The sequence below is a fragment of the Canis lupus genome, chromosome 32 (assembly GCF_048164855.1).
Source record: "Canis lupus baileyi chromosome 32, mCanLup2.hap1, whole genome shotgun sequence".
Taxonomy (NCBI): Eukaryota; Metazoa; Chordata; class Mammalia; order Carnivora; family Canidae; genus Canis; species Canis lupus.
The window spans coordinates 21,609,228-21,635,825 of NC_132869.1; the positions used below are offsets into that span (position 1 = coordinate 21,609,228).

The following is a 26,598-nucleotide window of genomic DNA, read 5'->3' on the forward strand; positions in this document are numbered from 1 at the left end:
CAGCATTGTCCTAGATGTTCAATAAAAATCCCACGAAGAAATTTATGTTCCATTCATTGGTCTACACCCCAGGTCCACTTCCACAACTTTGCTGAAACCCCTGGCAACAAACTCATCCAATGGCCTTCTTAATTACCAAATCTGTTGGCTTTACCTCTAATCCTCATTCTAATAGGCATCTGAGTAGCTACTGGCAGTACTATAAAGGTCATTTCAATGAAGTGTCTCTCAGAAACTTGGAAATAAGATTGACCTCTAAGAGTTAAACTAGTAAAAAGCAATTCTGTGGGAGTTTGGAAACCATCAAAACATTCAATCAGAGTTTCCTAGGAAGAATCTCAGACAGGAAGACTTGCGTTGGGATTGCAACTTGAAAAACCAAGTGTTACACTGCACTCCTTCAGGAGTAAAGAAGGAAGACGCTTGTCAGGCAACCATGTACTTAGAATTCAAGAAGGCAACTCTTCGACCAAGATATCCTTTAGGAGTGCTTTAAGCTGGGTCAGCTGAGAAATTCATGAGCTTAGCTATTCTCATTCCATAATCACAAAGTAACTTACTGAAATTTTGCCTTTCCTTCATACAGAACTATAGGGAGAAAGGAGAATGTGCTAGTTAGGCTAACAACCATCTAACAGTTGTATTTTTGTTTTAAACACTTTGTTTGTTTATTTTTAAAGATTTTATTTATTTATTTTAGAGACAGAGAGAGAGAGAACACAAGCAAGGGGAATAGCAGAGGGAGAGGGAGAATCAAGCTCCTCTCTGAGCAGCGACCTCATTGCGGGGCTGGATCCCGGGAGTCTGGGATCATGACCTGAGCCGAAGGTAGACACTTAAGCAACTGAACCACCCAGGTGCCCCAAACAGTTGTATTTTTATTAATAAATTGGCATTCTGGTATATATCCTAAATGAATATATTTGTGACCTCGAGTTAAAATCTGAGACCACATATATAAAAAATCAGTATATGTGATCTTGGATAAAAAGATTCTGTTCCTGAAAGATAGGACACTCACATGAGGGCAAGTTTGAATTTCTGGGAGGCAGACTTTGGCCAATGGGAAACTTACAAAGGTCAGTGCCCCATTGTGGGGGCCTGAGAAGTCATCCTTCCCCAGGTAACACTCCTCTGCATCATTAACCATGTACCTTAATATTTTAAATTGCACGCTGATCACCAACATCCTGTTTTTCAAAATTTATTTCTCTTGACTTCTAGGATACTACACTTTTATTCTTTCCTACTCCTCTGGCTGTTCCTTCTTAATCTCCTTTGTTGAATCATTACCTTACTCTTAATGGGAGGATTTTAACAATTTTGTCCTTGGATCTCCTTCAAGTTTTATACTCTCCAGATCACTTCCACCTCATAGCTTCAACTGCAATTTATATATTCCATATCAGTACTGTCCCACAGAACTTTCTGTGATGATGGAAATAATCTGTGCTATCCAGTACAATTGTCACTAGTCAGGGGCACCTGGGTGGCTCAATCAGTTGAGCCTCTGACTCTTGATCTCAGGTCTTGATCACAGGTTGGTAAGTATAAGCCCTGTGTTGGGCTCCAAACTGGGCATGGAGCCTAGATTAAAACAACAACAACAACAACAACAACAACAACAAAACAACAACAAAACAAAACAAAACAAAAAATCACAAGAAAGAAACAGGCACATGTGGGTGGCCTTGGAAGTTAAAGTGTCCAACTCTTGATTTCTACTCAGATCATGAGGCCTATTTAAGGCTATCTCTCTTCCTCTGGCCCTCCTACCATTCCTCTCTAAAAAATACAAAAAAACAAAAACCAATTGCCTCTAGTTGACCATCAGGCATTACTAATGCTTGATCACTAATGCAACTGAGAAACTGAATTTTAAATTTTATTTAATTTTAATTAAATTGGCCCCAGGGATTAAAATCACTGAGAAACCCTATTAATAGAGATCCTTGTTAGGTGTGGGGCAAGGTTCAAGTATTTATGCTTAACGAAAGCTCCCCCTGGTGATTCTGATCCACACATGCACAAGATTTTTCAGGCTTGGAACTTGGTAGGTATATAAAAGCTTAAAAAAGATCAGCAGTCTTTTAGAGATGTTGGTGCCCTAGCTCAAGAGTTTGTCAAAGTAAAGGAGATGATATCCCACCCTATCCACTCCTCAAGCAGCTGAGAGAGGAAATCCACCTGCATCATTGCTGATATTATAACAAATATCAAGAATAGAATACATTTTCCCTCTACGATGGCTTCAGCTTTTATGGTCCACAGGGGAGGGGACCTCCTCCATGTCACCAGAGGTGCTCACAATTTCTTCAGTCAATCTAAGCTGGGGACCAGGGCATGTTGGGCATGTACCCATGGTCTCGGAGGGGCACTGGATAGTTGTAGGGTGTGGCCTGGTTGATCATGGTGGTGTATTTGGTGAGGGGGCTGATGGTGAGCAGAACTGCAGAGTGGCCCTCAATGGTGAAGGACACAACCAGCACTGGCTCCTTGGCCCAGGCATGCTTGAAGAAAGCAACCAGTCTCCTGGCCATCTTGGTTTCAGTGGTGGCACCAGTCCATTTTTGAAAAAGACTATTTTTAAGGAACCTCTACACCCAACTTGGGGCTCAAACTCACAACCCAAGATCAAAAGTTGCACACTCCACTGACTGAGCCAACCAGGCAGCCCAAGAACAGAATACATTTATGAAATGAAGATATAGGAAGAGCCTGAAAGATCAACTCAGGAAGCCAAGTGACAAACGGAATGCCCAAAACCCTAAGTATAAATCATGAATTCTGTGAGCTAAGCCCTGGAAACAAACATTACCTGAATAAGCAAGTCAGCCAACTGTAAAGAGAGAGAGCAGTTTCAACAACTTGAGTTTTAGAAATGGAACTTAGAAGTTGGAGGATGCCATTCTCTAGGGACAAAGTAAAATGAAAGATCTTTATATAAACTGAAAATACAAATGGGGGTACCTGGGTGGCTCAGTGGTGGAGTGTCTGCCTTTGGCTCAGGTGGTGATCCCAGGGTTCTGGGATCAAGTCCCACATCGGGCTCCCCACAGGGAGTCTGCTTCTCCCTCTGCCTGTGTCTCTGCCTCTCTCTGTCTCTCATGAGTAAATAAACATAATCTTTAAAAAAATACAAACAGGAAGATTTTGAATGAGTTAAAAAGAATAATGAACAGTGGGGTCTGAAAGAGACTCTAGAAATTTTAAACTTTTAAAATTTCTTAAAATGAAGCACCTAGGTAACTCAGTTGGTGAGGCATCTCTTGATTTTGGCTCAGGTGGTGATCTTGGGGTTGTGGGATTGAGCCCCACATCGGGCTCTGCACTGCTCACTGAGCTTGGAGCCTGCTTGAGATACCCTCTCTCTCTCTCTCCCTTTGCCCCTCAACCCTCCCCTCACCCTGCTCTCTCAAAAATAAAATCTCTCAAAATATTTACCACAATGTGTTTCTAAACTTTTCATCAACATTATTTTCATGCCTCCTGACCAAATACTAAATTGAATGGCCTCTGAGCAGCCTTAGGACACTCCTTCCTAAAGTCTTTAGTCTTCCTAAAGTCTAAATTTATAAGCATTGCCTTATAAATCTCACTTATCACATGCAAATTATATTTTATTGGTGAGAATATTGATGAAAAGTATATCTTATGCCAGACCATAATACTAGTGGAACAAGAATGAAAAAGAGGCAAGATGCCTGTGTAGTAGACTGGAAAAGATATAAGCTTTAACTTATATTTTGAATCCTGAGTCTTCTACTGACAGTGAGACCTTGGGCAAACTTTTCAAGCTTCTTTTTCTTTCATTATAGATCTATACTCTCTGCAGTATGGCTCTAAGTATTAAATAACAAATTGTTTACAGTGCATGGCATATTCATAGTATGAATAGTGCCATATTCATGGCACTCTCTTCCTCTCAGTATCCAAGTTTAAAATACATTATTTCACCAACTATACCTTAATAAAAATTTTTATAAAGGATATCTTTCCCATAGATGATCCATTATGGAGTGGAATGGGCTGATTCTGATGTATATATATATATACTTTTAGGAATTGAGAATGAATTCCTACCATGATGAAAGTCCTTCTTCCTCCCTAGACTGACACTGTATTCCTAGGTCTAGTAAACCACATAGTGTCAAATACAAAATTTTAATATTGACCACCTCCGTAAAGTAATAGCTAAAAGGGTGGACAGAGGAAAGGACTTTCATATTTACTTTACATAATTAGATAGTGTGAAAAAATGACAGTGAACACATATTGCATGAATTTTTTTTAAGATTTTGAGAGAGAAAGCACAGGAGTAAGGGGAGGGAGAAGCAGACTCCCAATCGAGCAGGGAGCCAGACGTGGGGCTTGATCCCAGGACCTAAGGATCATAACTGAGCCAAAGGCAGATGCCCAATGAACTGAGCCACTCAGGTGCCCCTGCATGAGTATTTTAAAATTGAAAAAGAATTACTTTCATTCATGAAACTAATTAGGCAAGAGTGAGAATCCTTAGAATGAAGCTTTGAAGGAGAAATGTTTTCCTTTCTTTCATCCTGGGGGAAAACAGCAGAAGGGAATCTTCTTTTGAATGCCTTCCATTCAGTCCCTATTTCATCACTTACTCTTATCTAATAAGAAAATTTCCAAAGACTTCCTCAGTTTGTTTATGACTTGGAGTTCTTTAAAAAAATAAAAAATAAAAAATATATATATAATTTATTTATTTTTGTGGGGAGGGACAGAAAGAGAGGAAGAGAGAAACTGAAGCAGACTCCCTGCTGAGTGTGGAGCCTGATGCGGGCCTCCACAGGGAACTTGATCCAACAATCCAGAGATCTTGACCTGAGCCAAAATCAAGAGTCGGTGCGTAAACTGACTGAGACACCCAGGAGGCCCCGGAGTTCCTTTTTAAAGCAAGTTATCAGAATGGCTTCTTTTGTTAATCTGTGAAACTGCTCAGTGATCCTACAATAAGGGAGGAGATCTTTATTATCTGCCACAGGTGAACCGGTTGTCTGTTAGTAGCTTTACCTACAGGCCAACACTCAATTTATGAATACAAAGAGGTGTGACATGGGAAGTGTGGTCAAGGGACGCCTGGGTGGCTCAATGGTTGAGCGTCTGCCTTGGGCTCAGGGCATGATCTCAGAGTCTTGGGATCAAGTCCTGCATCAGGCTCCCTGCATGGAGCCTGCTTCTCCCTCTGCCTATGTCTCTGCCTCTGTGTGTCTCTCATGAATAAATAAATAAAATCTTTTTTTTTTTTTTTTTAAGGAAGTGTGGTCAAGTCTCAGCTTGTGAAAAAAGAAGGGCAGGAAAAGAACTATTATGCTAGAATTAGAGCCAGGGCAAGTGAGAGCAGACAGGGGCTGGGTGACATACCTCAATTGGAAAAAACCGTGTGTGCATAAGAGGTCCTAAGAAGAGGGATAAAATGTCAGTACATGTTTCCCTTAAACAAACTTGCCAGCAAGAGTACAGGATGCACCCAAATATTTCAATCATCTTCTTGAACTTTTCTTTAAAATACTCAGAAAGTGGCACCTGGGTGGCCCAGTCGGGTAAGTGCCTTTGGCTCAGGTTATGATCCCAGCGTCCTGGGATTGAGCCCCACATGGGGCTCCCTGTTTAGCAGGATGTCAGCTTCACCCTCTTCCTCTGTGGCTCCCCTTCACTCCTGCACACAACTCTCTCAAATAAAGATGCCTCCAAACATGGAAAACCATGGATTAGAAATTATTCTAGAAGGGTTATAGTGAGGTATCCACATGAAAAAGACACCTGCATGCAATATACATCACTAAATTTTGGATTACTGGAGAGATCAAAGAAACAACAACTTTTTAATTTAAAAAAGACATTTTGAGGGGTACCTGGGTGGCTCAGTGGTTGAGCATCTGCCTTTGGCTCAGGTAGTGGTTCGGGGGTCCTGAGATCGAGTCCCACATCCAGCTCCCCTGAGGGAGCCTGCTTCTCCCTCTGCCTGTGTCTCTGCCTCTCTTTCTAGGTCTTTTATGAATAAATACAATCTTTTTATTTTTTGAAAAGACATCTTGATGATTTAACTGCTTGGTGTTTTCTAAGTTTTATATAGATTTATCAATATTTACTTTGGTCAAATGTGTAAGAAATCCACATACATATATTGGAATGCTTATTTCAAGAATCAAATGACAGAATTTAAGAAGGCATATTATCAATCCATTTTCTCAATCCACAGACCCAGAAAGATTATAGAATTCCTGGAGTCAGTCCTATCAGATACTATTAGAGCTAGGACTACAGTCCAGATGTTTGGGGTCCTAATTCCATGTTTCCACAGCTTGAAAATTAAGAATAAATCTTCATAAATTTGTGCCATTGACTTTTTTTTTTTTAGCTTTATGGAATATCAATAGCTTTCTCTTTTTTAGCTGGTCTTTTAAAGATTTGAGAGAGCAAGCAAGCACATGTGTGCAAGTGGGGGAAGTGGCAGAGGAAGAGAATCTTCAAACAGACTTCCTGCTGAGCACAGAGCCTGATGAGGGGCTGGATCTCAGGAGGCATGAGATCATTACCTGAGCCTCATGAAACCATCACCTGAGCGGAAACCAAGACTCTGACGCTTAACCAGCTGAGCCACCCAGGCGCCCCGCTGGTATCTTAAAAGAAATTTAAAAGAGGCTTCTTGCTGGCCATCCACAACCTACATCTACCTACTCATCACTGGTCAGATTTCCCTTGAATAGTCTATCCATTAGCTGGGTCCCAAACTAAAGACCTTCCACCCTCCCAAATTCCAGAGCACTCACCTGGTCCTTGAGCCCCAGATCTCCTGGTGTGGCCTACTTGTGTGGTACATATTCTCTAACCTGCATTCACAAATTTGTACCAGCATTCCAGTATTTGTGCCTTATTACCTGATGCCCACTGTCCCTGCACAAACATCTACAACCACTCTTTGTTCTAAGGGGAATGGAGGGAGGGCTTTTGATGCATTTAGTCAAGTTCCCTTGCTCAGTGGTTCTTCTCTTCCTTGTTGCCAAATGCCTTCCTTTCATTGTGACCCTGAGCAAGAAAGTGATACATTTCTTTGGAGAAGAAGCTCAAGACATCTTCTCTATTGTCTTGCGAGCTTTAAAGCTAGAATGGAAACTGTCTGATGGCTACCAGGAATTTACTCAATCACATGAATGTCTCATCTAAAAATAAAAGCCAAATACACATTTCTTTGGGTTTTTGCATATATTTACAATATAAATACTAATTTGCTTTCAAAGTACATATTCTTTTTAACAATTTGCAAAAGTTATCTAGCATGGGACAGCAATTTAATGTAAAGCCTCTGTAGTAGTAATTAAGGAAAAATAGAATTGTTTGGGGGATAAGAAGTTCTAGAAGGAATATGAATGGGCATAATGATTTGAACTTGCAAAGGGAATGTGAAGCAGTTTAGTCCATACTGCACTGCCAAAACAGCATGTTAAAGGACTAGTATGTGAGGCAGCAACCTGGGTGGCGTGTTGTAAAAACTAAACCTGGGAGATATAAAAGGTACACATGCTTGCATAGTGCGTTAATCTTAAAGAAGCTCAACATTTCATTCTCATTTCCAATAAATTAAATGAATAGTACTTAAAACACATCACACAAAATTAAAGACTTGTGCATATATTTTGGATTTCAACATTAATGTCAAAAATACATAGTATGATTTTACATAGGATTTGTGCTACATTAGAACACTAGAGACAAACATCACTTGAGTATTAAGGAAAACATTAAATATTAAATAACTGAGAAATAAAATGTGTAAACACTAATCTAACTGGGGGGATTTTTGCTATTGCAACACGTCCAATGAAGTGGTTTCAACAGTACAAAAAGGATTATTAGGACATGAGTGTTTCCAGTCTACTTGGAATATGTGGATCTCATTCCAGGAATCCTTTAATAAAAACTGGTCCAGGATAACAGGAGAGGATCCACTCTCCTGGTTGTTAATTGGTACACTCCGTTCTACACTAATTTTTACTTTCAAACTTGGGTACTGAGCGAATACTTTAAATTGTCACTCCTTATCAACATCTTGGTGAAAACTGAGGGTTTGTTGGCGATTCAGTGTAAGATTTGAGTTCATATGCAGCACCGCTATCAACTTCCATGGACTTTCTTGAGAACAGGAGCCGTACATCTCTATGGAGGTAGATCTTTCCAGATTTAGAACTCTGGAACCTAAACAAACAAGCAAACAGAAAGATGCATCATTTCAGGGACTGAGTCTTTAAAACAAACAAACTTGAGTAATTAAAATTTCAAAATAGGAAGAATTAGTATTGCTACAATATTAAGAGTAACTCTCTAACAACATATTTATTTAGTCTTCTATGGCCAAAGTATGTGCTGGTATTTAAGTGCTTCTTCCTTACTACTCTCTAAACATTCCATACTCCCTTTGCTTTTCATAGTATCAGAGATGTTTCTTTCTATAAGGCTTGCTTGTTTCACACACCATCCTACTTTTCATCCCTGATACCATATCCCGTGCACACTCCCTCATCTACAGTGTCAGGTTTCAGTTCACATCAGTCAATCATACTACATTTGGGCTTTGCAGACCTAGTATCCTCTGGTCACATCCCATTTCATATAATGTGCCCTCTTCCAATTGTGAGTACATTAAAAGGGATTCCATACTTGAAAAGTCACCACAGAAAATAATCAAGTACTGAGGAGAATTACTGCTATCATTGGTAATGGCTAGGTAAATAAACCCTAATCATCATTAAAAAGATAAAAGTTTGTAGTGAAATGAAAATGGTTATGAAAACTGTGTATTGAACTGTCTATCCTCCCCTAATATCTATAACATAATACATATAAGCTTATCTGGAAGACGATCAAACATAAAATATACGCTTTAGTGCTAATCTCTCCGGTTTTCCCTTTGCAAAGCAGAAATACTCTTTGGGTTTGCGAATTTTACTTCTAAATTAGCTGAAAAATCTGGTCGTCAGTTATATGTGAGCTGAATGTCAGCTCACTCATTCTGTCTGAATTTTTTCACCTTCTCAATCTGAAGAAAACTGAGACCTTTAGGAAGTATAACATACTTGTACATATATGGTTTATTTCCCAAAGAGGTTTTTTTCCCCAGGATTTAAAGTATTTAATCACTATGTAGGGATTATAAAGGCTGGGGTAGTTGACGTTCGCTTTGGACAATGTTGGTTATGTATGGCTACAGTGGTTAAACTTCAAGAGGAATGGTATCAAATGAACGTTTAGAGAGAGTTGAATCTCATCCTAGATTGGGCTGGGAGCTATCCTTATAGTCTACTATTTCATATCATTTCTCTTTATAAAAGCCTTCCAAATCTGTTTTCAGATTTTCATTCCCACAATCTGTATAACATTTCCCATTAGGCTCATGATAGGTAGGGTAGAATTAGGTTTAAAAACACTGAACCAGTTGAACATGTCCTTAGGATGCAGAACCCCAGCAGAAGACCCCAAGGTAAGAGTACCAATTAAGCACTATGTGAGAATCCATTTATGGGCTTTTTCAAACATGGACTTGAGTGGACAGCTCATTCTTTATTCATTCCAGACACCACACAGCAGATCTACTGAAGGATAGCTGGTGGTCACCATCCACAGCAGATTAAAGAGGTCTGCTGCCTGCAGCCTTGATGAGAGGTGCCTCCTTCTTATGAATAGGGACTTTCGGAGTAAGGAGTTAGGCTAAAATGAATTACTCTCACTGATGTGATTGAGAACTTACTAAGAACAAAGTTATAAGTAAAAGGCTGATACTCAGCTCTCTGTTAAACAATAGATTTGCTCATTGCCTGAGAGCTACTACGATTTCAGGGCCGAAAACCTAACCCTAGAATATTGGCAATTTGGACCCCAAGGGCAAACAGTTTCCCACAACCTAGCGCTGTGATTTGGGTAGCAAAAGTTAGAGGAGAAAGTACTTCTGATGGAATTATTAGAATATAAACTCTTTGGGAACTGAGATTTTCACATTGCTGTTTCCTTAATGCCCAGAAGCATATCTGACACATAAATATTTGTTAAATGAATGAAGGTTAAAAACTTCCTTGCCCAATACAGTAGCCACTAGCTACATGTAGCTATTGAGCACTTGAAATGTGGCTAGTTCAAATTGAGTTGTGCTTGTTCATGTAAATCTATACTTGATTTCAAATAGTCTGATAAAAGAAAGTAAAATACCTCATTCATAATTTTTATGTTGATTATATACTCAAATTATAACATTTGGATATGTTGGGTTAAATAAAACATATTACTCTTTCCTTTTTCTTATTACTTTTTTTTAATATGCCTACTAGAAAATACGGAACCACATATGTGGTTCATATTAAAATTCTATTGGTTTTGAAAATGTTTCGACCACCCTAGATATGTCAGCATTTGTTTTCATATAAAATATTTTACATTACATAGCTACAAATGAAAACTCTCCTGATTCAACAAGTAACAATGACTGCAGGAAGATATGCCATGTGTTTTCTGCATCTTGGCATATGAAGAGTTTCCAAATAAAGCAAATTCCAAAGGACACTGGTCTAGTTAGAGTGACAGGTATTACACTAAAATTTTGGAGTTGTTCTTCTGAAGTAACGTATTTTCATATTTATCTGAAACATTACCTCAGATGTATGAGGTAGCGTAATAACCGTTCTTCTGTATGTCGGATGTTCTCTTTATTAACACTTCTCTTCATCTCTTGTTTAACAGGTACAGAAAAAGTTCTTTGTCGTAGGAATGTCTGATGATTGGCTGGCATATCTCGTAAGTCATATATCACAACAAACATCTTCACCACAGTCTTATTAGGATTAAATAAGGTCTAAAGAAACAACATAAAAATAATTCTTTAAAAAGTGACCTGTTGATTTGATGTAAGATGATTATGCCAATAAAAAAATAGGTTTTTAAATAATAAGTTAATCCCAGTGGATATAATTTTGGGAACTAAAGTTAACATTTTGAAGTTGATGAAGTTATATTCAATATTTTTAAAAAATGGTTTAATTTTTATTTCCCATTATAAAATCCTGTAACAAATAAAAAATTTTAGTCACAAATTTCATATGAGACAACACATAGCTTTTACTCTTTATTCAGATTTTAGGAAATGCTTCCATTAAAGTAAGCAAAATATACTCTTACTGAACACCCAGTTCACTTATTTCAAACATTAGCTTTATTACAGTATATCAACTGCAAAGTGCTCAGAATGTTAATTTTCCTCAAATTTTGATAGTGAGTAAATAGAAAAAATTTAAAATAAAATAGCTAGGTAAAACTAGACTTTTTTGGTATATTAGGTATATATAGTTATATAAAATAAAAAATATGTTCTCAAAAAAGAGAAACTTTATTATTTGGAAATTTTTCCAGGTTTAGAAAATAAAGTTCATTATTTTTAGTTACTAAGGAGGCTGAAAAATACTTAAAGTTCTCACAGTTGGATTCATTGCAAAAACTGTAGTGATTACTAAACTTTTAAAAAATCATCAATATCATAAGAGACCAAAATATGTATCCTTGGTGAAGACTGAAGTAAATTCAATTGATACTTGGCTATCAATAATTGGAGGAATACTATTTTTTAAAGTACTAATTTTTAAACAAGTCCCCAAGCTGCTGATCTGACTTTAACCAAATTACCAACACATCAATAGGTAACTTGGTGCCCATGCTTTCAGAAGCTCATCCGTGGCACTGGACATCACTCACTGAATCAAAATGAGAAATATATCAATATTATGATCCAACTTTCGAAATCTCGTGAGTCTTAAGATTAAGGCTAATACAGTCAACAACCACAACAACTAGTAAGCCAAGAGTTCAAACCATGTTTATACATAATTAAACCATATAAGGAATGAAAGATAAACCTAAATTTCAGATTTAAAATTAATCATTAAAGTTGCAGTCCTCAAACAGACTCCTTGCTGTATTCAAACAAAGGTGATGAGTAAAAGTGGTCTGGTAAAGCATTGATCACATTGAGGCCAAAAGTCATAAAAAGGTTTACTAAATTAGACCAGATTCCGAGTGTAAGGAACTTAGCTAGACTTTATTTTTTATTATTTATTTTATTTTATTTTATTTTTATTTTTTAATTTTGGCTTTATTGAGGTATAACTGAGAAATATCAGATTCTTTTCAGTCTGCAAGAGCCAGCTTTGTAATAGACTTCTGGGCCTGCAGGATTATCCTGGATCTGATTTGGAGATGAACTTAATCGCAAACTGGCCTTGATATCAAATAACTCTTCTGAGAATCCAAGACCAATGATGATGAATGATTGCTCTGGGCTAGAGGAATTCTCCTGAGCCAAAACTAGATCAACACCTAGACCAAAAGGAAAGGATGCCTTCTCTGCCCACACATCTGTCAGACTACATTTCTACCTTGTGTAACCATCTTAGTAAATTAACTTAGAAATTATTACACTAGGGATAATATAATTTTGTTCCTGACAAAACAATACTAATATTTGAGGTCTCCTTTTAAATAAGTCAATCTCAATCTGGCTAATTATATTAATAGAAGACACTAGTAATGTTAAATTCTAATTACATTGAAAATAGCTCTATTTAAGTTATGTAAACTGTCATAAACTATTTTTCTAAAGTATTCACCTTCATTAGATTATTTATGCTTTCCTTTTATGAAGGTCCCCAACATGGCCATTCCTGGGGCAGAGCAGGGAAACTCCAAAGAAAGCTGCAGCCCCACTGTTACTTACCAAAGTTGTTGCAGCAGCAGTAGCAGGAGAAAGGGCTAAGTTCTATATGTATGTGAGAGAATGATTATTGCAATTGTAGGCTATAAAACACATACCACTTGTATCGTTCCTGAAGGAGGTACTCGATAACCCCTTTTACCAAGGGACTCTAAAGTAATCACACCCTTGAAAAAAAGAAGACAAATTGAGTACAAACTCAAGCAAATTTATATAAAAGACTAAGAATAATAAATCACATAATTACTAAAATTTTAGAATTCTACTTATATGAAAAAATATTCCCATCAATAGATATATTAAAGGATGTAATAGTGAGGGTCCCACCCAAAAGAAAACAATTTACTGTTCTTCCTGGAGATGTTGCAATAAATAACATATCACAGTGCTTGCAGTTTCTATTAAGATATACAATACAGAAGAAGCTCCTTAACTAAAAAGGAAATAAAGGGAGAAGATAGGTTTATTCCCTTCTATATAACATGGGAAGAGGGAAATGAAGAAGCAACCAATGTATTGTTCTTTGGACATACGAAAAGTCAGGAATGCAGAAGGGCCTAGGTCTCAGCTAACAATGAAGTTAATTCTTCAGTCAGTAAGTTAAATTAAAATATGGATTTTTGACTAAAGACATACCAGCATCATCAGCATCACCTGTAAACTACTGAGAAACACAATTTATGGCTTCTCCCTACACCTACCAAATCAAAGCTGTATTTTAAGATCCCCCAGATGATATTATATATGTACATATGATAAAGTTTGAGAAGCACTACTGTACTATATAGTTTTCTGAGAATAAAATTCTCATCAGTACAGAAGCCCAAACAACGGGAAACAAGCATAAATTAAAATAAGGAAAGCTAGGATTTAATATGTGAAAGTTTCTAGGTAACCATGATGACCAAATGACAGGTGGTAACTATGATATTTAATTCTTAGATAGCTTTAAGAAAGGAAGGCTGATTCACTTGTTTTAACTGGGGTAACAGTTTTAAGTAGTTAAGTTGAATATTGCATATTCTATATTTCATATCCCATCATTTCATATTGTACATGCCAAAACATGACCTTAAGTAAACGTAAATATAAAATAGGACTGTCCCATCAAACATCTCTGTTGGATTTGTAAGACAGATCAAAGTTGAGGGGGGAATAAAGTGCACAAGGGTAAAAAGGAGGGCCAAACTCTGCTATGTGAATCAAGGGCCATCCTCAGACTATTAAATTAGCACATTAATATTACGAAATGTTCACAGAAAAGGGCACTGAAAGGACATAGGTCATTCTTGTCTAATCTGATTTACCACATGGTTATTTAAAGCATGAGAAAAAGCTTTCAACAAACTGTATTCCTAAACAAAAAGAGTCACTGATGAAGCTTAAACAATTTCTCCCTAATAATCTGCTTCATCTGAAAAACAGCTATGATATATAATGCCCCTCTACTTCCTAGTTCCAGAAAAAGTAAGTAAAATATACCCAAATAAAAGCTACTTTATAACCACATTGCTACGTGCAATACATTATTGTTCTTCCTTGCTACCTTCCAGTAAATACATATAAGAAAACTGGTGGGGCAAAACTTCTATAAAGCCTCTATTTATTTCCTTTAATACATACAATTTTAATAGTTTTCAGAACATGGTAATGGTAACTAAAATAAATTTATACAGACAGTATGCACATTTTAAAACCTTATATTTTATGCCAACACTTTACAATCATCTAAGCAATGTAAGATCAGTAGGGGTACTGGCAAATCAGGAATTTTAAACAGAAATTGAGAACTTACTTGGAATTTCATTAAGATTATTATAATTATTATTTATTGTATTTTAATAATTTATTTTAATGGGGCAGCATATTAATGCATCTACCTATTTTATTTTACATAAAGAAGAGAAATACGTTTTCTTCTGGCATTGTAGAATGGAATAGAAGGTTAATATAAACTAAGGTGGGTCAAAATCTCACACAAAAATTCCTCAAATTACTCTGCTATAGAAAATATGAAATAAGTAAAACTGAACAAAGTGTATCTTAATTTGGTGAATTACAAATACAAAAAATAATATGTGATCCTGTTAATAATGATAACTGAAGTTACCACTGGCATATATTCTTTAGACCATTTTACTGGTTTCACCAATTCAGTAATTTCTAAACAGTGAAATATTGCAATGTAGCAGTTGGAGAACTTTTTTTACCACTGATATCCAAGCTGGACAAAGAGATTATGTGACTCTGAGCTAATTTTTAAGGAATTATTTAATGAAAAGTCCTGTACCACTTCTACACCACAAGGACAAAATTTTCTGTGCAAAATTTTACTTTTATGAGTCATTTGTATTATTTGTGAAGAGCGGTCCCAAGGTAAAAAGTAGGAATTTGGTGTTTCAGTTCTGCTGGTCTATGATACACTATCTTATCAAAATGTGATCAGTCCTTTGAAAACATACCAAACTACCAAAATATAAATAAGATTCCCTGAAGAAACAAAATTAAGTTTATTAATTTATAGTAGGAAAGATTCGTGGTCTAAGATTTGAATTAGGTCATTTACAAAAGGAACCCATTCTTAATGAATAAACTAATCTAGAAAAATTTAATTACATAATGGAAAGTTTATTGAAGAATATTATAGAAAAGCAAGTCAGGGAATCTTAAAGGACAGATTAAGTCAACTCAATAACCTGATTTATACCCTTTCCAATATCAAAAGCTGTAATCATTTGTGTGTACTTTCTGGAGACAAAGTGACAAAACCTTTTATCTCTTAATCCTATGTTTTTAATTTAATTTAATTTTTTTAAAAAAGATTTTATTTATTTATTCATAATAGACACAGAGAGAGAGGTAGAAACATAGGCAGAGGGAGAAGCAGGCTCCCTGTGGGAAGCCTGATGTGGGACTTGATCCTAGAACTCTGGAATCATGTCCGGAGCCAAAGGCAGACACTCAACTGCTGAGCCAGGCATCCCAATCTTGTTTTTTAGATGTCAATCAAGGTCAAAGATTAATGCTGTTCTGCTTTTTAAAAGTGTAGTTCAGGGGATCCCTGGGTGGCTCAGCGGTTTAGCACCTGCCTTTGGCCCAGGGTGTGATCCTGAAGTCCCGGGATCGAGTCCTACAGCAGGCTCCCTGCATGGAGCTTGCTTCTCCCTCTGCCTGTGTCTCTGCCTCTCCCTCTCTCTCTCTCTCTCTGTTTCTCATGAATAAATAAAATCTTTAAAAAAAAGTGTAGTTCAAATTCTCTCTTACTTGTAAACTTCACTTAAAGATATTTATTTGAGCTGATTTCCAGCCATTTACTTTTATCTTGTTTCTAAGCCACCCTACTGGTCAATGGAGACTTTATACGTTATGACAGATTACAATATTGTAGACCTTATATCTCCATTCTGTAATTATTAAGTGCCAATAGAATATGCGAAACTGATGAGACTTATTTATGTCCTGGTAAAGCAAAATGGATACCTTTATAGCTCTATTCTAATATCATAAGCATTTTAGCATAATACATTTATTCTGATACTGAACTTAAGTCAATTGTACATTCCATGTTACTAGTTATCCGATATTAGCTGTTATTTTTTCAAAATCATACTGGAAAAGTGAATATAGCTTTCCATGGAAAATGAATTAACAGGTGGCTCAATTATCACAATTGGACAGGTTTGTGAAGGGGTGGATCTGTTTTTGATAATGCTGTACATCTTTAGGACTATGATCTATGATCCATAAGTGTAAATATTACTGGGGAAAGAAAACTTGAGTAAATGAGCAGACAAAACTGTTTTTCTTTTTTTTTTAAACCAAAGTGTGAAACACTAATCAGGCTCTTAAGTAAAATTTTCAGGGGCACCTGGGTAGCTCAGTCAGTTGAGTGTCTGCCTTCGGATCAGCTCATGGTCCTGGGGTCCTGGGATGGAGCCCAGGATTATGGGGCTCCTTGATCAGCGGGGAATCTCCTTCCCTCTCCCTTTCTACCTCCCCCTGCTTGTACTCATTCTCCCTCTCTCTCTGTCTCTCTCTCTCAAATAAATAAATAAAATCTAAAAAAAATTTTTTTCACCCTTAAAATGGAGTAAGGCTAAAATTACTTTTTTGAGCACACTGGGCCAATAATGAATAGGCTATATTTAGTCCCCCAAAATGTATAATTTCCTTTCCTTTGTTGTTTCTCAATTGCATAGAATCCCTTTTCACAACTTTTAGTCCTTGAAAATCAAGAAGGTTGAAGAGAAGGATCTTAGGAGACGAATCAATAGGACCATGTGGTAAGCTAGGAAATTCAAGTAGCAAGGCCAGAACAGTATAGTTCTGAGACTATAGCAATTTGTGCTTCTCAAAGTAAGATCTAACATGAAAACACAGATCTGACTCTGTATTTGATATCATCACTGTAAACTTCTTATAGACTTGTATCATTAGGCTCTTTTTCTTCTCTGTCCTTTGCAAAGGGCTGATACTAAACACACACTAGGATGCAGTATCATTTTTGCAGTTGAAGGCTTATTTTATCTTCAAGCGATCAGAATTTAAAAATGGGAAAGATGAAATCATAAGATCATAAAGTTCAGAACTGCTCTTACTCTCTCCATTAGAACATTAGTATGGAAACAGAAATAGCTAAGATTAGAAAAAAATCGTCTCAAAACAAATAGGAAAAAGGCGGTGAAAGGATCTGACTGAAGATTTAATTCACCAAATCTTTACCTAGATCTTCCTGAGATGAGGATCACGTGTGAAGATGACACTTGGGGACCAGTGAGCACAGTAAGCACTTGAGAATTTGTGTTAACTCTCAGAGATATGAAATTATAGTGTCACTAATCAAAGTTTTATCATGTTTTCAAATCACATAGAAACAAGTAAGTTTTCAGCAGATCCTCAAATGCCAAAGAGGAAATTTGTTGTTAGAGCTACCTGGAAAAGAAGTTATGAGGCAACATATTGATATTTTAGCCTCTACTCAGCCTTCAGTTTTGTTAGGAAATGCTTAATGTTTTCAAGCATTGCCAGAAAGCAGTCTTAAATCTCTTTGAATTTAAAGACATCTGTCATTAAATTGGTTGATTTTAGCCAACAAAGATTTTTAAAATACTTGCCATATAAGGAGAGGGAGCATTATCATCTGAAACACTGTAGAATGACACTTCGACTGGAAGAGTCAAATGTGTGGGGCAGAAAACACCACTTGCCCCTACCTCAGCAGTAAAACCATCAACAATGCCAAGAGGATCTAACCGATAGTTTAAGACAGATTCCTGGAAGACAAAATAATTTTTAAGAAAGAAATTTTAGAAGTTGACACATATTCATTTTTTTTTTCATTTAAAGAAATACATTATTATCTTTTCTGGCACTAGAAAATGGTAGCTACTCAAACAATCCAATAATACATTAAAAAAAAATCAGGGGCAGCCCCGGTGGCGGTGGCGCAGCAGCCTGCAGCCTGGGGCGTGATCCTGGGGACCCTGGATGAGTTCCACGTCGGGCTCTCTGGGTGGAGCCTGCTTCTCCCTCTGCCTGTGTCTCGGCCTCTCATTCTCTCTCTGTGTCTCTATGAGTAGATAAATAAAATCTTTAAAAAATTTTTAAAAATAAAAAATAAAATAAAAAAATAAAAATAAATAAATCATTCACCACAATCAAGTGGGATTTATTTCAGGGATGCAAGAGTGGGGTTCAATGTTTGCAAATCAATTAATGTGATATATAACTTCAATAAGAGAAAGGATAAAAACCATATGATCATTTCAATAGATACAGAAAAACCATTTGATAAAGTATAACACCCATTCATGATAAAAGCCCTCGACAAAGTAGGCTTAGAGGGAACACACCTCAACATAATAAAGGTTATCTATGAAAACCCCACAGTGAACACCATGCTTAATGGGGAAAAACTGAGAACTTTTCTCCCCAAGGTCAGGAGCAAGACAAGGATATCCACTCTCACCTCTTTTGTTCAACATAGTACTGGAAGTCCTAGCCACAGCAATTAGACAACCAAAAGCATCCAAACTAGTAAGAAAGAAGTAAAACCCTATTTGCAGATGACATGATACTATATATAGAAAACCCTAAAGACTGCATAAAAAAAACTACTAGAACTGATAAATGAATTCAGTGAAGTCTCAGCACACAAAATCAGTGTGCAGAAATCCGTTGCATTTCTATACACTAATAATGAAGCAGGAGAAAGAGAAATTAAGAAAACAATCCCATCTACAACTGCACCAAAAATAGTAAGATACCTAGGAATAAGCCTAACCAAAGAGGTAAAAAAGACCATACCCTAAAAACTATAAAATACTGATGAAATTGAGGAGGACACAAAGAAATAAACGGAAAGACTTCCACGCTCATGGAATAGAAGAACAAATATTGTTAAAATGTCTGTACTAGGGGATCCCTTGGTGGCTCAGCGGTTTAGCGCCTGCCTTCGGCCCAGAGCGTGATCCTAGAGTCTAGGGATGGAGTCCCACATCGGGCTCCCTGCATGAAGCCTGCTTCTCCCTCTGCCTGTGTTTCTGCCTCTCTCTCTCTCTCTCTCTCTCTGTCTCTCATGAATAAATAAAATCTTAAAAAAAAAAGTCTGTACTAGCCAAAGCAATCTACATATTTAATGCAAATCAAAACACTAACAGCATTTTTCACCAGAACTAGAAAAACAAAAAAACAAAAACAAAAACAAACAAACAAAAAAACACCTAAAATTTATATGGAACCCAAAAAGACACCAAATAACCAAAGCAATATTGAAACAGGAAAGCAAAGCTGGAGACATCACAATTCTAGACTTCAAGTTATATTACAATGCTGTAGTAATCAAAACAATATGGTACTGGCAAAAAACAGATATAATACATCAACAGAACAGAATAGAAAAACCAGAAATCCACAACTATATGGTCAATTAATCTTCAACAAAGTAGGAAAGAATATCCAATGGGGAAAAGTTTCTTCAACAAATGGTGCTGGGAAAACTAGACAGCCACATGCAAAAGAATGAAACTGGATCACTTTCTTACACCATAAACAAAAATAAATTCAGGGGCACCTAGGTGGCTCAGTGGTTGAGCATCTACCTTTGGCTCAGGTTGTGATCCCCAGGTCCTCGGATTGAGTCCCACATCAGGCACCCCACAGTGAGCCTGCTTCTTTCCCTCTGCCTATGTCTCTGCCTTTCTTTCTGTATCTCTCATGAATAAATAAATAAAATCTTTATTAGAGAAAATAGATTTAAAAAGTAGATTAAAGACCTAAATGTGAGGTCTGAAGCCATAAAAATTCTAGAAGAGAGCACAGGCAGTAATGTCTCTGACATCAGCCATAATAACATTTTTCTACATATGTTGCCTGAGGCACGGGAAATAAAAGCAAAAATGAACTATTGGGACTACATCAAAATAAAAAGCCTCTGCACAGCAAAGAAAACAATCAACAAAACTAAAAGGCAACCTACTGAATGAGAGAAGATATACGCAAATGACATATGTGATAAAGGGTTAGTATCCAAAAAAATGTAAAGAACTTACACAATCCAACACCCAAAAACTGAATAATCCAACTTAAAAATGGGCAGAAGACATGAACAGACATTTCTTCAAAGAAAACATATAGATGGCCAACAGACAAATGAAAAAATGCTCAACATCATACATCATCAGGGAAATGCAAATTCAAATTACAATGAGAGATCACCTCAGACCTGTCGTAAGAGCTAAAATCAAAAACATAAGAAACAACAAGTGTTGACAAAAACGTGGAGAAAAAGGAACCCTTGTGCACTGTTGGTGAGAACACAAACTGGTGAAGCCACTAGAGAAAACAGTATGGACGTTCTTTACAAAGTTAAAAATAGAATTACCCTATGATCCAGTAATCAAACTACTGGGTATTTACACAAAAAATACAAAAACATTAATTCAAAGGAATACATGCAGCATTTATAACAGCATTATTTACAATAGCCAAATTATGGAAAGAGCCCAAGTGTCCATCAATAGATCAATGGATAAAGATGTTGGGTGTGAGGAATGCTGGGTGGCTCAGCCTGGTTAAGTGCCTGCCTTTGGCTCAGGTCATGATCAGGGGGTCCTGGGATTGAGCCCTGAGTGGGGCTCTTTGCTCCCATTAAAAATTGTATTACCACTTTGTAAAACAGTTTGGCAGTTTCTTAAAAAGTTAAACATAGGGCAGCCCTGGTGGCTCAGCAGTTTGGAACCACCTTTGTCCTGGGGTGTGATCTTGGAGACCCGGGATGGAGTCCCGCATCGGGCTCCCTGCATGGAGCCTGCTTCTCCCTCTGCCTATGTCCCTGCCTCTCTCTCTCTCAATCTCTCTCTCTCTGTGTCTCTCATGAATGAATAAATAAAATCTTAAAAAAAAAAAAGTTAAACATATACCTATCATATTACCCAGACATTCCATTCTGGGTAGTTACCCAAGCAAAATGAAAACTTATGTCCACACAAAAATGCATATATGAATATTCACAGCAGGTGTTTTTGTTTGTTTTATTTTTTTTAGAGAGTACACAAATGACGGAGGGGAGAGGGAATAGAAAAGAATCTTAAGCGGGTTCCACGAGGCTCAATCTCATGACCCTGAGATCATGATCTGAGCTGAAATCAAGAATCAAATGCTTAACCAACTGAACTACCCAGGCACCCCTTACAACAGCTTCATTTGTAATAGACCAAAACTGGAAACAACCCAAAGGTCCAAAATCAGGTGAATGAATAAACAAATTGTGGCATATCCATATGGCGACAATAAAAAGAAATAAACTCTTGATACACAGGACAGCTATAAATTAAAAAGGACCTATAAGTTGGACAGTCTCAGAACTTCTCTGTACCTTTTTCCACTGAAGTCGAATGAAAATGTATGTATAACTGTACAAATGTACAAATACATTCCAGTGTACTAATCTTGTAACCATCTTCCCTTTCCTAAGGTTTTTACATGTCAGATGTTCTTTTTTCCCTTCACAAATTTTCTTATAATACAAAGGTTGCAGAACATCTGACACTCAGTGGCCTTATGCAATTTTAAAATACTGTCAGAGAATAGAGAGAGTTCAACATCTCTGAAGTGATATCTTGATCCCAAGTAGGACTATTCTTATTAAATAAAATGGCACATTACTGGAGACCTTTACCCATTCAATTTTTTAAAAATAGTCTTATTTTAGAATAGATTTAGATTTGAAACAAAGTTACAAATATAGTTTAAAGAACTATTTGATTTTGAATATCAACCTTCTTGATCATGAAGGGGGTGTTATCAGCCCACTATTCTCATTCCTGGGTATCAGAGTCAGTACTACCATGTAAGGTGTGGTTAACTCCCTCCTTTAGCCAGAGTAATGGACACCTGACTCCACTTTACGTAAGTCCTCTATCTTCCTCACAAGGTACCCAATTTGAGGATGTCACTGCCAACAATTCTAACTTTACTTCTTACAAAAAGTAAAGGCAAAAGGAAATGAAAAGGAAAGAAGGTGATTTCAAAGCTTTGAAAAATACAATCCATTTATTTACTTCCTTTTCACAAACAAATGACATAAATAACACCCTGGATCTAGGATAAGAAATGTCAACTCTTTAAATAATTCTTAAAAACATTACCTCAAAATTTCCTAAGAGACTAAGACTTGTAATAGGTGGAGCACTAGAACTCAGAAATGGTTTTTCATGAATATCTGGATCATCTTCAATGTTTAAACATGGTCGAGGACTATTAAAAAGAAAATTAACAAACGAACATATTAAACACAACATTTTCTAATTTACCTTTTGTACAAAATTAAATTAGGAGAATTTGATCAATTTCAAATTTACTTAAACTACATGATAAAAAATTAATCCTACCAAATTTTAAGATAGGAAATATCTAGTTTAAAATCCTGATTTGATTTTGTAGTCTGTGTTATAATATTTGACAAAAAATATAAGTAAAACTCTGGAAGGTTCCAGGATTGAATGTATAATTTATCATATAGTGGCATTTACTAGAAATATAATGCAGCCTTCTTTCAGTCTTCATTTTCAGTGAAAAATGAGAATACAAAGGCAAAATTATGTGACTAAAGAAAATAATGAAGGTATTTACTTGTCAACATGGAACACATTTCTAAGGCTTTTTTGCAAAGAAGCATAAGGCAAAGGAGAAGGTGACTGACCAGAAATACTCAAGCCCACTAAGTGTTAAAACCAAAGTGTTTATTATGATGACCAATATAGCTACTCATTGTCTTACTTTCTCCCTTCTTCACCCTTAATAACTGTGTGTGAAATAATATTGAAAATGACAACTAGAAAATAATATTCCTGTTAAAATTGTGATTTTTGTAGAAAATATTTATTCCCCAAGACTAGAAATTAGTGTAGTATCATTTCACATACACAAACGAGTTTTAGAATAAATACCTTCTAGACGATAAGCTTTTCAGATGCAGTAATGAAGAATCCAAATCAAAGCAACCTGATTGTGTCTTTCTTTGAGGAACCTAAGATCAAAATATTCATTTGTGATATTTAAAAACACTGTAATTTTTTTCTTGAATTGATAGAACACTTTTCAAAAGAAAGCTAAGCATATCTGACAAATAATAAAACTTCTCCCAAAACACCTTACTTACAATCATGCTCTGTATTACAAATTGTTCTTATGTTCTCATTTTATTAACTGGTAGGAGAAAACAGATAATTAATAAAAGCACTTTTACCAGGTTTTGACTTTTTAAGAAGCAGAATTTGTTTTTCTCTAAAACCAAATCTTACATGGGATCCTAATATATAAAAAAAGACTTTTATTTTTTACTTTATTATATACAGTTGACCCTTGAACAACACAAGGATTATGAGACACTGACCCTCTGCCCAGGGCAGTTGAAAATTAACATATAAGTTTTGGCTCCCCAAAAACTTTACTAATAGCCTACAGTTGACTGGAAGCCTTACCAGTAACATAAATAGCTGATTAACACACATTTTGTATATTGTTATATACTGTATTATATTCTTAAAGCTAAAGAACATGTTATTAAGAAAATTAGAAGAGAAAATACGTTTACAGAAACAAAACAAAACCCACATATATAAGTGGACCCGTCCAGTTCAAATCTGTGTTGTTCAAGGGTCTACTACACTTCTGTATTTTGTTGGGGGGAATAAAAGATTGATAGCTTTAAAATAAAAAGAAAGAATAATTAAATAGTGACGGGAGCCTGGAGTACTGCCCAGCTCTACCACTACCCCACTGTACATTTCCAAGAACCCTGGAGTTTTACAGAGAATAGGTCTGAAAAATACTACCCTGGATGTTCAACCACCATTGTATACCATATTACATTTAAGACACCAATCACACCACCGTCTAGCTAAAAATATCCTAAAAAATGAAAGATCCAGATATCAAAGGTAAAAACACATGCAACATGCAAATTAGAAAGACTTGTTTTCTAGAATATCATATATGTATCCATGCTATTTTTTGTAGTCAGAGCTCAATGTGAAGTTTTCTATCTAAACTCTCATGTCTTCGCCTGGGTGGCTCAGCGGTTGAATGTCTGCCTTGGCTCAGGGTGTGATCCCGGTCCCGGGATCAAGTGCCACATCGGGCTCTCTGCCAGAAGCCTACCTCTCCTTCTGTCTATGTCTCTGCCTCTCTTTCTGTGTCTCTCATGAATAAATAAATAAAATCTTAGGGAAAAAAACTCTCATGTCTTCAGTTCTGAAAAGTTCTTTACCTTAATTTCTTCTGACACTGCATTTTCCTTCTTCCATCTACTTTTTTGGAATTTGTACTAGACTTACACTAAACATCTCATTTTATCTTCCGTGGCTCTTTTACCTTTTACCATCTCTTTTCCCTTCTGTACTTCCATTCTAAGTGCTTTCTTAATATGTCTCCCATTCACTCAATTGCTCTTCAGCTGATTCTAGGCCACTGTTAATCCATCTGTATTTGTATGCACACGTGTGTATATACAGGAATTAAAATGTTTTTTCATATTTAGAATTTTGATTTAGTTGTTTTAGGTAGGTCAAATGTTTGGCATTATTTTAAATTGTTTAGAATTTAGCTTCTCTAAAATAAATTATAAATTAAAGTTATAAATTTAAATTCTAGATTTCTTATTCAATAATTATTTTTTAATATAGGCCAGATATTGTATGCTTTGAGTTTACTTAAAAAATACAGATAAAACAGCAAAAATTATCTTATGTTTGTAGCAAAATATACGTGTTTTTACTTCTGCTTTGATACTGATCACTTGCCTCAGGTTTAACTGAAACGGCAGGTAGAACAACTACTGACGGCTTACTATGTGTTAGAAATGATACTACTCATCCTCACAACACTAAAGGAGACATTTTCACCCCTTTTTTAATGATGAAGAGACTGAGGCTCAGATTATATTACTCAAATAAGGTCACAAATGTCACACAGGTAGAGTGAAGTCTTTGTGACTCGAAAGCAACACTCTTTTTTTTTTTTTTTTTCCAAAGCAACACTCTTAACCTTCACACTCTGACCTACAAATCTATTTGTAAATGTAGAGTGGGGAAATTTATATGTCTTAAAATAAGATGTTGCATGAGTTCCACATCAAAGACAACCACAAATTTGATTGTCAAATGATCCAGCTGTTGATGTCAACTAGCTTCAGTGTAAAGATAAAAATCTACTTACAAACCCGTTTGACACTAAATATTTCCTTTATATGTAATAATAATTAAAATATTAGACAAAAGACTTTCAGAGAAATTTTATAATCCTAATATTTTTATTCATAATTTTAGCCTTTGCCCATGTTAACACATAGTTATTAAATACATCAAAAAATAAAATGTTTTCTAACTGGAAATTTCTGTTAAAGGTATTTAAATTTTTTCAAACACAATTTGGATAAAATGATCTGTAAACATTTTAGATGTTTCCAATGTTAAATATGGAATAAGAGGAAAAAAACCTTACAGGACTTGAAAGAAGAGGCAATCCAGTTCGAGGATGAAAGGCTCTCGTTGAGATTCCATCTAAGGAATGAAAATTATGTTTCCGCCAGACACTTGAATGTTTCAGTGGTATAGTCTTCTGCTAGGAAAATAATTAGATTTTAATGTTAATATTTAAGTAATTTTTGGTTTTAGTCTTATTCTAATACGTAGTGAGGTATTACATCCTTGGTGGTGAAGATTTAATCAGAAAACAATTTCTAAATTTTTTCTAGGATACTGAATAAATTCAAATATTCTAAAGAAAGTATGTCCAAATATAATTGCCTTATCAATATATGGTCATATTTATAAATACTGAATCTAATATCTGGTAAGCTAACATTTGATATTTTTAATTTGTTAACTAAACAACTACTCACAGGTAGAAAAAATAGAATATTCTAAAATATAAAACTATGTTGATATTAAGAGCCATTCTCAGAGCATATAATTTGGTGGAGCATAACAGAGAAATATAGTAAATGCAAACTTAAAAATATATCTAACGCAGCTGCAGTACCATGTTTTTGAAGTGATACTGGAAACAAGCTAGTCCTTAACAATTAGGCAAGTTTAAGCGCAAAAACCAGAAATTCATGAAAATCCTGGGACGCCTGGGTGGCTCAGTGGTTGAGTGTCTACCTTCAGCTTAGAGCATGATTCCAGAGTCCCAGGATCAAGTCCCACATCAGACTCCCTGCATGGAGCCTGCTTCTCCCTCTCCCTATATCTCTGCCTCTCTCTGTGTTTCTCATGAATAAATAAATAAAATCTTAAAAAAAAAAAAAGAAAGAAATTCATAAA

At 36.0% G+C, this 26,598-nt stretch overlaps 1 protein-coding gene across 12 annotated transcripts in view; it reads right to left on the reverse strand.

Moving 5' to 3' along the window:
- Nucleotides 1-7,640: 7,640 nt before the first annotated feature.
- Nucleotides 7,641-26,598, reverse strand: part of ATOSA (atos homolog A) — a 121,556-nt gene continuing 102,598 nt past the window's right edge. For 8 of the 12 annotated variants that reach the window (XM_072808567.1, XM_072808565.1, XM_072808566.1 and 5 more), the window contains 7 exons: nt 25,775-25,894; nt 23,221-23,300; nt 22,420-22,528; nt 17,887-18,045; nt 12,871-12,939; nt 10,665-10,864; nt 7,641-8,220 (listed from right to left, as the gene is read on the reverse strand). In XM_072808567.1, coding sequence (XP_072664668.1) covers nt 8,067-8,220; nt 10,665-10,864; nt 12,871-12,939; nt 17,887-18,045; nt 22,420-22,528; nt 23,221-23,300; nt 25,775-25,894 — 891 coding nt within the window. In that variant the 3' untranslated portion in view covers nt 7,641-8,066. Of the gene's footprint in view, nt 8,221-10,664; nt 10,865-12,775; nt 12,940-17,886; nt 18,046-22,419; nt 22,529-23,220; nt 23,301-25,774; nt 25,895-26,598 lie in introns of all 12 variants that reach the window. The other 4 variants (XR_012022480.1, XR_012022479.1, XM_072808569.1 and 1 more) reach the window with 2 other exon arrangements.